This window comes from Physella acuta, unplaced genomic scaffold, assembly GCF_028476545.2.
Source record: "Physella acuta isolate Inbredline_101_S28 unplaced genomic scaffold, ASM2847654v3 ptg001016l, whole genome shotgun sequence".
Lineage (NCBI taxonomy): Eukaryota > Metazoa > Mollusca > Gastropoda > Physidae > Physella > Physella acuta.
Window position 1 is genome coordinate 250,001 of NW_026732533.1, and position 11,260 is coordinate 261,260.

General features: G+C 37.5%; 1 protein-coding gene across 1 annotated transcript; it reads left to right on the forward strand.

The window, feature by feature from the left end:
• The first annotated feature begins 5,314 nt into the window (after positions 1-5,314).
• On the forward strand, positions 5,315-7,599 carry LOC131954633 (brachyurin-like). The gene is made up of 2 exons (XM_059318414.1): positions 5,315-5,467; positions 6,221-7,599. Exons 1-2 carry the CDS (start codon positions 5,453-5,455, stop codon positions 7,112-7,114), a joined length of 909 nt encoding a protein of 302 aa, XP_059174397.1. The 5' UTR covers positions 5,315-5,452; the 3' UTR covers positions 7,115-7,599.
• Positions 7,600-11,260: the final 3,661 nt, after the last annotated feature.

An 11,260-nucleotide genomic window follows, 5' to 3' on the forward strand; every position in this document is an offset into this window, starting at 1 on the left:
TCCCGCTGCAATTTACCTTGGGTTCTATTTTAATGCTAATTATGAAGCTCCACTTGACTAAGACTATGATGGTGACACCAGCAGACTAAGATTTTGATGGTTACACTATTAGACTAAGACTATGATGGTGACACCACTAGACGAAGACTATGCTGGTGCCACGACTAGAGTAAGACTATGACGGTGACACCATTAAACTAAGACTATAATGGTAACACCACTAGACTAAGACGGTGACACCACTAGACTAAGACTATGACGGTGACACCACTAGACTAAGACTATGACGGTGACACCACTAGACTAAGACTATGATGGTGACACCACTAGACTAAGACTATGACGGCGACACCACTGAACTAAGATTATGACGGCGACACCACTAAACTAAGACTATGATGGTGACACCACTAGACTAAGACTATTACGGTGACACCACCAAACTAAGACTATGACGGCGACACCACTAAACTAAGACTATGACGGTGACACCACTAAACTAAGACTATGATGGTGACACCACTAGACTAAGACTATGATGGTGACACCACTAGACTAAAATATGACGGTGACACCACTAAACTAAGACTATGACGGTGACACCACTAAACTAAGACTATGATGGTGACACCACTAGACTAAGACTATGATGGTGACACCACTAGACTAAAATATGACGGTGACACCACTAAACTAAGACTATGACGGCGACACCACTAAACTAAGAATATGATGGTGACACCATTAGACTAAGAACATGACGGTGACACCACTAGATTAAGACTATGATAATGACACCACTAGACTAAGACTATGATGGTGACACCACTAGACTAAGGTTATGATGGTGACACCACTAGACTAAGACTATGATGGTGACACTCATCTGTTATATCCCACATCCAAAAGCCTATTCGGTAAAATGTCTTAGATAAGCGCTTTTATTAACCGAAAGTTTTGTAACTATTTAGGATTTATTAGTAAGTATATACCTACAAAACGGGGTTCAAAACTGCCACATGTGACCCTAATGATTGGAGTTTGCATGGTCTGTCAGTAATTAAAGTAGTAAATGTGACCCTAATGATTGGAGTTTGCATGGTCTGTCATTAATTAAAGTAGTAAATGTGACGCTAATTATCGGAGTTTGTATGGTCTGTCAGTAGTTAAAATATTTAAACAAGTAATTAAAAAAATAGTGACAATTTTAGCGCAATTTCCTTGTGTTATCTAAAAATAGCTCTGTCGTAGCGTAAATCAAGAGCAGGCTTATTAAAACCATTTGTTGGTATTTAAAAGGTTTTTATAATTTTTTTTTCAGTATTTTACATGTTTTATTTACAATAGAGTAACATGACTAAAAACCATTGCGCGCCCAGCTACCGAACGTGACGTCGCAGCCATTGAACGTGATGGCGCAGCTATTGAACGTGATGACGCGTGTGGTGTGGTTGCATAAAATGCCTACTAATTCGGTCCAAATTTTAATTAATTAAAAATTTTTTTTGTGACCGAACGAAAGGATATTTTTGAAAACTTTCTTCGGCAATATTGTTCTAAATTATGGCAGGAATCGATTGGTACATGTTTCAAGTCGCTAAGTGGTCTGGTTGTCGAGATATGGGCCAAAAACTGCTTTTTTTCGAGGTTTTTTGGCTTTTCCGGGAAATCCATGAAAGAAACCCGGAATTTTTATAGCCTATGTTCATCCTTGTAATTTGCTTAACATAATTGCTTTTGGAACTAGTCATCGATATTGCTTCGTTGAGGAGGAGATACGACTTAAAGCTGCGGACACACATCCATCCATCCATCCATCCATCCATTCATTCATACATTCATACATCCAGAAATGACGGGTTAATAAACGCAATTCTCCTAATAATTGGAGTTTTACATGGTCTGTCAGTAGTTAAAATATTTAAAAAAATGGTTTCTTTCTAACATCTTGGAGTTAAAGATATATTAAGCTGATTAGAAATTTAGTTCGTAGTTGGATGTAGGGATCTTTACAAATCTAGAATGGAACTTTCTGGCTCAATTTCTCTTCTTTATCTTGTTAAATGAACAGTGAGAACTTGTAAATACCGGAGAGAAACACTTGTTTTATAAAACTGACTGTCTATGAGCTCAATAAAAGGAATGGCTAAAATATCTCCAACATTCTCTTAATGTTTCGATGACTAGAGAACCGTTTTCATATTTCTAAATTGACCTTTATTATAAAAACAACACTCAGCTGAGCTAATTTTGAAGCTCCACTAGACTAAGACCTAGTTGTAACGGTTCTCAAGTTATCGTGTTCATAGACACAAATACACACACACATCACGCACACACACAGAGATACACACATACACACAGACATACGGACACAATTGCAAAACTATGCTATTCCGGCTCAGTGAGGTGTAAAACGTCGAGATTTGTAAAAATGTCAATTTTCGTTTGCACGGTTAAAAAACTTCCTCTTCGTATACGAGAAAGTAAAAAGCTTGATGAGAATTTTGCTGTACATTTTCACTAGTAACAACATGGCGTCACCACAGTTTCAGTTCCCCAATGCCTTCATCCATGTCACAGTTGTTAGTTGAACGTGACTTCAATGACTACCGTACACAAATCTGATTCAGCATGAAAGGCATCCACTGGCCTATCAACATCTTCAATAATAGAATACTAGGTGAGATGGAGGCAGTACCCGAAATAATTGAAGAAAAGATGATGCGCTGGATGGGGGACGTACTAAGAACGAATCCAGATGATAACAAAGGATTGCTGCTAAACTGGATGCCTCAAGGAAAAAGAAAGCAGGGAAGACAGTGGTAGACGTGCAGGCGCACGGCGGGGCAGCAGCTGGCAGATGCAGGACTGTCCTGGGGAACTGCAAGGAAAATGACCGGAGACTGACATAAGTGGAGGGAGCTTTCTATGGTTTGCACCATATTGCGCGTTTGCACCATATTGCACGTTCAAATTTAGATTCGTTTCGTTTATGATAACAAGATGCATCGGTAGTTCTGCTTAGATCTAGATCTAGATCTACATTTATTGAACAAAAAAAAAATAGCAGTTTAATTTTCGATCAATAATAGTTATGTAGGGTAGGTCTAATTAAATGTTAGGGATATAGTCACCATGGTGTAGATCTAGGTCTAATAAATTTAATTGTTAGGGATATAGATCTAGATCTAGTCACAATATATCCCTTATTGGTGTAGGTCTAATGGAGGCGAGCGAGTTGACGAGATTCCGTCCCCAATGTTGTTGACATGGAGTAAAAACGTGCTTTTTAGATTTAGACCGTAAAAAAAATAAAAAATAAAAACTTAAGCCTAAAATTAATTTAGAAATTTTATATTTTTAGAATAAATGCTATAAAAGTTGCAAATCCAGAGAACTTGAAAATAATTTGTTGAGTTTAAGGCTACATTTCTATTTATTTTCATCAAGCCTAAGTTATAACCGGATGTTTCACTTTCGTAAGACAAATATTGATTGGCTGTACAGTAACTTAGTGATCGATAACTATTTGTTTACAAAACTTTGCAGATCAAGTTTTTAAATAACAATGCAAATTTAAAACCCCATGAACTAGTTTTCTATTTTTAGCTTACAATGTGTACAATAAAATCAATGGCGGCCTATCCAATAGCAGGATGCCATTGTTTATGTCGCCATTACACGTGAAAACCAAATTGTTTTTGCTTTTTTTTAAATTTTTATTTAGTTACCGAAAATATTATAAACATCAAATACACCCAATCTTTAGTAAATTCCGAAAAAAACCAGATAGACAGGATTTTATAACCATATTTATTGTAACTACGCTGTGCATGATTTTTAAATGAATTTATACACCTCTCAAATACCTTTGAGACTTTTCTCGCTGGTGTCCATTAAATGTTAGGGATATAGTCGTCATATATCTCTTATTTGTTTGTGGGTCTCTACATTGAAATCTTTTCTAGATCTAGATTTTCGATTACTAAATTTATTTTTAAAAAATATTTCATTAAAAAGTTTTAGATGCAAAGTTTTTAGAACAAATGATTTTGATGTGGGGTTTTCAGAAGATTGATCAAGGATGTTCTGTACATTAGAGCGACGAGTAAGATTTTAAACCGCAAAATTGTTGAACATTTACGTAAACAATTAAAAAGTGCATTTAGAGATCTAAATTCCTTTAATTTGATACTAATTTTAATTATCATAAAAAAGATTTTTGAAAAACAAACGCGTTTGTTTTTAAATGGTTACGATGCTATGACTGATACGGTGGGTTAGTTTTTAAGTAGTGTAGTTGCGACGCGATTGACCGTTCAGCATAAATTTGTCGTCTGCTTGAGTTCTTCCAATGCAAATTGATAACTTTCAAAATAGGCGGGCTGAGTTCGCTGTCGTCTCAATTTGTATTTCAATGAATTTCTTTTTACCCTAATGCTATTTTAAAATTAATGAAATTAGAAACCTTACCTAAAGGTAATGGCCATACCATGACCTTACTTACCTTACCTTACCTTACCCTACCTTACCTTACCTTACCTTACCTTACCTTACCTTACCTTAACCTTAACCTTAACCTTTACCTTTACCTTTACCTTTACCTTTACCTTTACCTTTACCTTTACCTTTACCTTTACCTTTACCTTTACCTTTACCTTTACCTTTACCTTTACCTTTACCTTTACCTTTACCTTTACCTTTACCTTTACCTTTACCTTTACCTTTACCTTATTACGATGCTTAAGTCTAGGTCCTCTACAGATACGTTTATCTTACGTCAAATATAACTCAGCCAACCTAAATAAAATTAACTAACAGACGTATCGTTAAAATAATAACCGACATAATACTGAGAGAAAGTTTATCTTCATAAATTATTAAACTTATGAATGGGAAACATGGTCTTATTTTTCAAGGCAGCTTTGGGTGTTTTATAAATTAATAAACAAAGTATTTGTTCTAACTTTTATAATTATTTTATGATCTCTTTAGACCAGGGGTCTCCAAACTTTTCAGTCCGAGGGCCGCATTAACTGACAAATTTCAGTTCGGGGGCCAGTTCCTTCCGGACATGTCTGATTTTTCTGCGCAAAGTTCCTCAGCCATCACCAACAAACAATTTTTCCTTGGACAAAAAGATCTCCGCGGGCCGGATGAGAGGACTTCGCGGGCCGCATCCGGCCCGCGGGCCGTAGTTTGGAGACCCCTGCTTTAGACAAATATAGATACAAACTTGTAAACAAAGCAGAGTTTTGTGTTGAATATAAATACTTTTTCTTTTCTTGTTCTTTTGTTTCATTCAGAATTGGTTGTTGGTAAACTCGTTATTACAGCAAGTTGATAAACTACTCGGCTGAGGCACATTGAAGGACGCAGTTCTTGTGTGTTGGTGATCAAGAAGTTCAGAAACATGTTTGTAATCTACACGTCGTGAGTGCAAATAGAGATGAAAGAACTTTTGGTAAACTTACTTGTATTTAATAAACATTATATTGTATATGGATGATTTAGTTAAAGAAAAATAAAGCTGAAACCTGAAGTCTAAAATGGTGTAATCTATAAATTCACGCATCATTTTGACAATTTTTACCTCCCCTCCCCCACCCTCCTCCACCTCCCACCCCCATTCCCAGCTCCTCTCCGTTACACTTCGACACAGAAAGCCAGACCCACCACCCCATAAAATAATATCACATCTCAGCCAACAACAGCCCTCAAAACTGCTGTTTCATTCTTATTAAAACAGTGATTGTTTTCTAGATATCTTGACTGACCTCGATCAACATAAAGTGCTCTAATCAATTTTTTATTACAATTCATTAAAACAGTTTTTGAAACACGAAATAACGTCAAAACTTCGTTTCCTAACATTATTTTTTTATAACTGAACCCCCACTCCCCCTCATCACACATCGTCACACAATTATGGAACCCATCTCCCCTCTACGAGTGTGACTCCATTTATGGACGACCCTTAATTCCAGATAAAAATATTATCTTGTCTGAACTTTGTTTTTGTCGTTGTCAAACATTTAATACATGTCCATTTTACGTGCAAGATGTGTTTAAATATTTGTGTAGTAATGTGACATTATATTTGCCCCCTAAACTGGTTGATTTTCTGTACAAGATGTGTTTAAATATTTGTGTAGTGATGTGACATTTATTTGGTGTACAAGTTGTGTCGACGTGACCTTTCATTAATCCTTTGCAGCTCCTCGTACTACTTTATGCTGACTACACCTGGGTTACATCTCAAGCAGAACTTTGTTCTATAAGTCCTAGTATCAGATTTCCGTTAGATCTACTCAAGAAACATTATGAATATAATTACCCCCGCATACCTCTAGACAAAAACTTACCAATGTTAAACCAAGGGGAATGTGGCGTTTCTAAAAACGACCAATCCAAGCAGATTATCAATGGAAAAGATGCTCCAGCTAACGCCTGGCCGTGGCAAGTCTGGGTGGTAGGTGCTGCAGGTATGTGTGGAGGTTCTATCATTCACCGTCAGTGGATCGTGACGGCTGGTCATTGTTTCGAAGGCGAAAATGTTGTTAAAGTCTATTACGGAAGCAACAATAATCGCAATAATAATATTACAATGACAGACCGACAAATTCTGCTCAAAAGAGATGATGATGCTTCTGCCAAAGACATAGCCCTTTTCAGACTGACTTCACCATTGTTGTTTTCCGACTCAGTTCGACCGATTTGTTTGCCGGAGGGAAACGTTTGGGACGCCTCGCCATGTTTCGGCACAGGTTGGGGGTTGATGTCTGATGGAAAATTACCTGACATTCTCCAACAAATTCGTGTCAAAATTTTGAATCAATCTGTCTGCAAGGCTTTCCAGGGAATTTATGCGTTTTTGGAGCAAGTCAACAATTATTTCTGTACTGAGGCCGTGGACACGCCCAATGGAGAATATGGAGGACCATCCAATGGAGACTCAGGTGGGCCCGTGACTTGCCTGAAGAACGGCCGCTACTACTTGGTTGGAGTTTTTGCGGCTATGATACCGGTAGACGGAACTTATATGGGTTTTGCATCGACTGTGTCTAGAAATGTCGACATAATAAACGCGTTGATTCGTCAGTTTTCGTAGGTACATTATATGTACTTGATGTTTGTTACGGAACTATTGACGTACTGGTTTAGTGCTTTTGTATCGAGATTATATTCATCACAAGAAATGTTCCTTGGCATGAGCTTGTTAATCCCGTCATTATGACTTTCGTATTTATTTTTGTTTTCACCCCGACTACCATAGTAAATGATTGGCATTCATATAGGTCCCAAGTAAATTCCGTGCGAGAAATGTGACAATTTTACGGCTTATTATTACCTAACATACACAGGGAGGGAAAGAAAAACAACGAGGTAGAATAGAAGAAAGAGATATAGAGAAAGGGGGAAGTGAGAGAGAGGGAGTAAAAACATAAGGAGAGATCGTGTGAGGGAGAATGAGAGAAAAGGATCAGGAGAAGAGATTGAGTGAGAGAAATTAGAAAACCTTTGAGGGTGAGAACGAGAGAGTTGGAGAATGGGAGAAAGGAAGATTGATACAGAGATGTAAAAACGAGTGATGTGATATATATATATATATATATATATATATATATATATATATATATATATATATATGAATTGCTGAATTTTTGAAGAAGCTCAGGCAAATTGTTCCTCCCCAGACCTGCCGTGTAAACTTGCTGAAACAATGAAAAGATAAAATGTATATGAGACATTTAAAGGGTCTAGGTCATTACCCCCCCCCCCCCCTAAGCAGTTACCTCCTCCCCCGTCATTCAAACCCCTGGGGAATTGACCCCTCTCCCCTCCTTCCTCAAGTTCAAGAATCCTAAATATAACTCCAACTCTGTATCTATTTTGTTACATTAATCCAAACCTTAAGACCTAAACCTCAAACTAAAACTAAACCCAAAACCAAGCATTCACCTCAGCCTAAAATGAAACTCAAAACCAAACGCAACACTAAACTTTGGTTTAAGTCTGCCCTGAATCTAACCATAAACCTAACCCTAACCCTAGACATTGGTTTAAACCTAACCCTGCCCCTAACACTAATCCTAATCCTGACCCGAGGCCTAACCTTAGCCCTAGCCCTAGCCTTAACCGTAACCCTAACTAGAACCCTAACTGTAACCCTAACCATAGCCATAACCCTACCCTAACCCTAACCATAGACCTAACCATAACCGTAACCGTAACCATAGCCCTAAACCTAACCCTAACCATAACCGTAACCGCAACCGTAACCGTAACCCTAGCCCTTACTCTAGCCCTGGTCTTAGCTGTCCTAGCTATAACCGTGGGGTATTGTCCTACTGGGAGTGGGGTAATTGACAGGGGGTAATTGACGAAAGGGTGGTAATTATTCCCGGGGTAATGTGGAGGGGGGGGATCTTGAGGGGTATAATTGGAGGGGGTGGGTGGGGTAATGACCTGTTCCCATAATTAAAATTACATTTTCCAAACGTTCATTTTAGTTGTCAAGGAAATAGGGCTGTGTGTGTGTGTGTGAGAGAGAGAGAGAGAGAGAGGGGGGGGGGGTGGGGGTGCCACCAATAGATCTGCCTATGTGGTATCGTGTCAGAATATTTCATTTACATTTGTTGATTTTAGAGATTACGTTAAAATTAAAGGAATAAAGTTATATAAAACTTTGACGATTTTTGTTAAAAATTGACGCACATGTTATTTGTCCCTCACATAGACATGTTATTTATCCATTATGTGATCATGTCATATGTATTGTGCCTGGCGTGATCATGTCATTTAACTTTCATCTGATATGTCATTTACGCCTGATGTCATTTTGTCTTGCAACAGTGCACCCTTGACCGTTAGCAGTTAATCTTGTTATCTCCCATTAGAAACAATTTAATTAAATTCAAATGACTTATATGATTTCTAATTGGTTTACAAAAGATATTAATGCATAACCCTCGACGTAAAAACAAACAAACAAACAAATAATTAAACATACATACATACAAACAAACAAACAAACAAACAAACAGGAATATGCGAATTAGATAAAAGCTTGTAAAAAGGCACCAGGCTCTTGATATATATAGACAAATGTACATGTGAGTATGTGCGTTCTTTTTCTTTCATACGTTTATTATAAAAACAACACTTAGCTGAGCTAGTTTTGAAGCTCCACTAGACTAAGAATATGATGGTGACACCACTAGACTAAGACTATGACGGTGACACAACTAGACTAAGACTATGACGGTGACACCATTAGACTAAGACTATGACGGTGACACCACTAGACTAAGACTATGACGGTGACACCACTAGACTAAGACTAAGATGGTGACACCACTAGACTAAGACTATGACGGTGACACCATTAGACTAAGACTATGACGGTGACACCACTAGACTAAGACGGTGACACCACTAGACTAAGACTGACGGTGACACCACTAGACTAAGACTAAGACGGTGACACCACTAGACTAAGACTATGATGGTGACACCACTAGACTAAGACTATGACGGTGACACCATTAGACTAAGACTATGACGGTGACACCACTAGACTAAGACGGTGACACCACTAGACTAAGACTATGATGGTGACACCACTAGAGTAAGACAATGATGGTGACACCACTAGACTAAGACTATGATGGTGACACCATTAGACTAAGACTATAATGGTGACACTCATCTGTTACATCCCACATCCAAAAGCCTATTCGGTAAAATGTCTTAGATAAGCGCTTTTATTAACCGAAAGTTTTGTAACTATTTAGGATTTATTAGTAAGTATATACCTACAAAACGGGGTTCAAAACTGCCACACGTGACCCTAATGATTGGAGTTTGCATGGTCTTTCAGTAATTAAAGTAGTAAATGTGACCCTAATGATTGGAGTTTGCATGGCCTGTCAGTAATTTAAGTAGTAAATGTGACCCTAATGATTGGAGTTTACATGGTCTGTCAGTAATTAAAGTAGTAAATGTGACCCTAATGATTGGAGTTTACATGGTCTGTCAGTAATTAAAGTAGTAAATGTGACCCTAATGATTGGAGTTTGTATGGTCTGTCAGTAGTTAAAATATAAAAAAAAAAAATCATAAAAAACGTTTTAATAACAAGCTTTTATGTAATGATGCACTAAAAAGTAGAAAATAAATTATAGACTACTATTTAAATAACTATAAAGAAAAGCGTGGGTCACTTTAGTATCTATTGGATACCTTTACTAATGTTAAGGAAGACACCCACGCTTTTCTTTATAGTTATTTAAATAGTAGTCTATAATTTATTTTCTACTTTTTAGTGCATCATTACATAAAAGCTTGTTATTAAAACGTTTTTTATGAATTTTTTTTTTCAGTACTTTACATGTTTTATTTACAATAGAGTTACATGACTAAAACCATTGCGCGCCTACTGAACATCACGTTCAGTAGGCGCGCAATGGTTTTTTTGAACGCAGCCATTACGTGATGGCGCAGCTATTGAAGGTGATGACGCGTGTGGTGTGGTTGGCTAGACATGCCTACTAATTCGGTCCAAATTTTTATTAATTCATAAAAAATTAATTAGGCATCCAATTAAGTCAAATTTAGTTTCAGATTGCATTGTCTTCATGTCTTGACCCACGTGCCAACTGTGAATCGTATCGGTCAAGTAGAACTGTCCGAATTTTCACTCCTGCGTTTCCGTCTAGACAGACTGACGACAGACAGAGGAAGTGAGTTAAATAAAAGCTTGTAAAAAAAGGTTTCTTTCTAACATCTTGGAGTTAAAGATATATTAAGCTGATTAGAAATTCAGTCCGTAGTTGGATGTAGGGATCTTTACAAATCTAGAATGGAACTTTCTGGCTCAATTTCTCTCCTTTATGTTGTTAAATGAACAGTGAGAACTGGTAAATACCGGAGAGAAACACTTGTTTTATAAAACTGACTGTCCATGAGCTCAATAAAAGGAATGGCTAAAATATCTCCAACATTCTCTTAATGTTTCGATGGCTAGAGAACAGTTTTCATATCTTTAAATTGACAAGAATAGAAAAATGTTTGAGGACGCCTGATACCGCTTTGAAATTCTGAAAGCTCATAAAGCAGGTGATTGAAACGTTGAACGGCACCTAGCAGAGCAGCCTCGTTGTGACGCTCTGGCCTGCAGTTTACAGCCAATCAGCGCCGGTGTTGCAGAAACAGGTAGAATCTCGGACTACAGGTAGAGCTACCTGGGGTACGA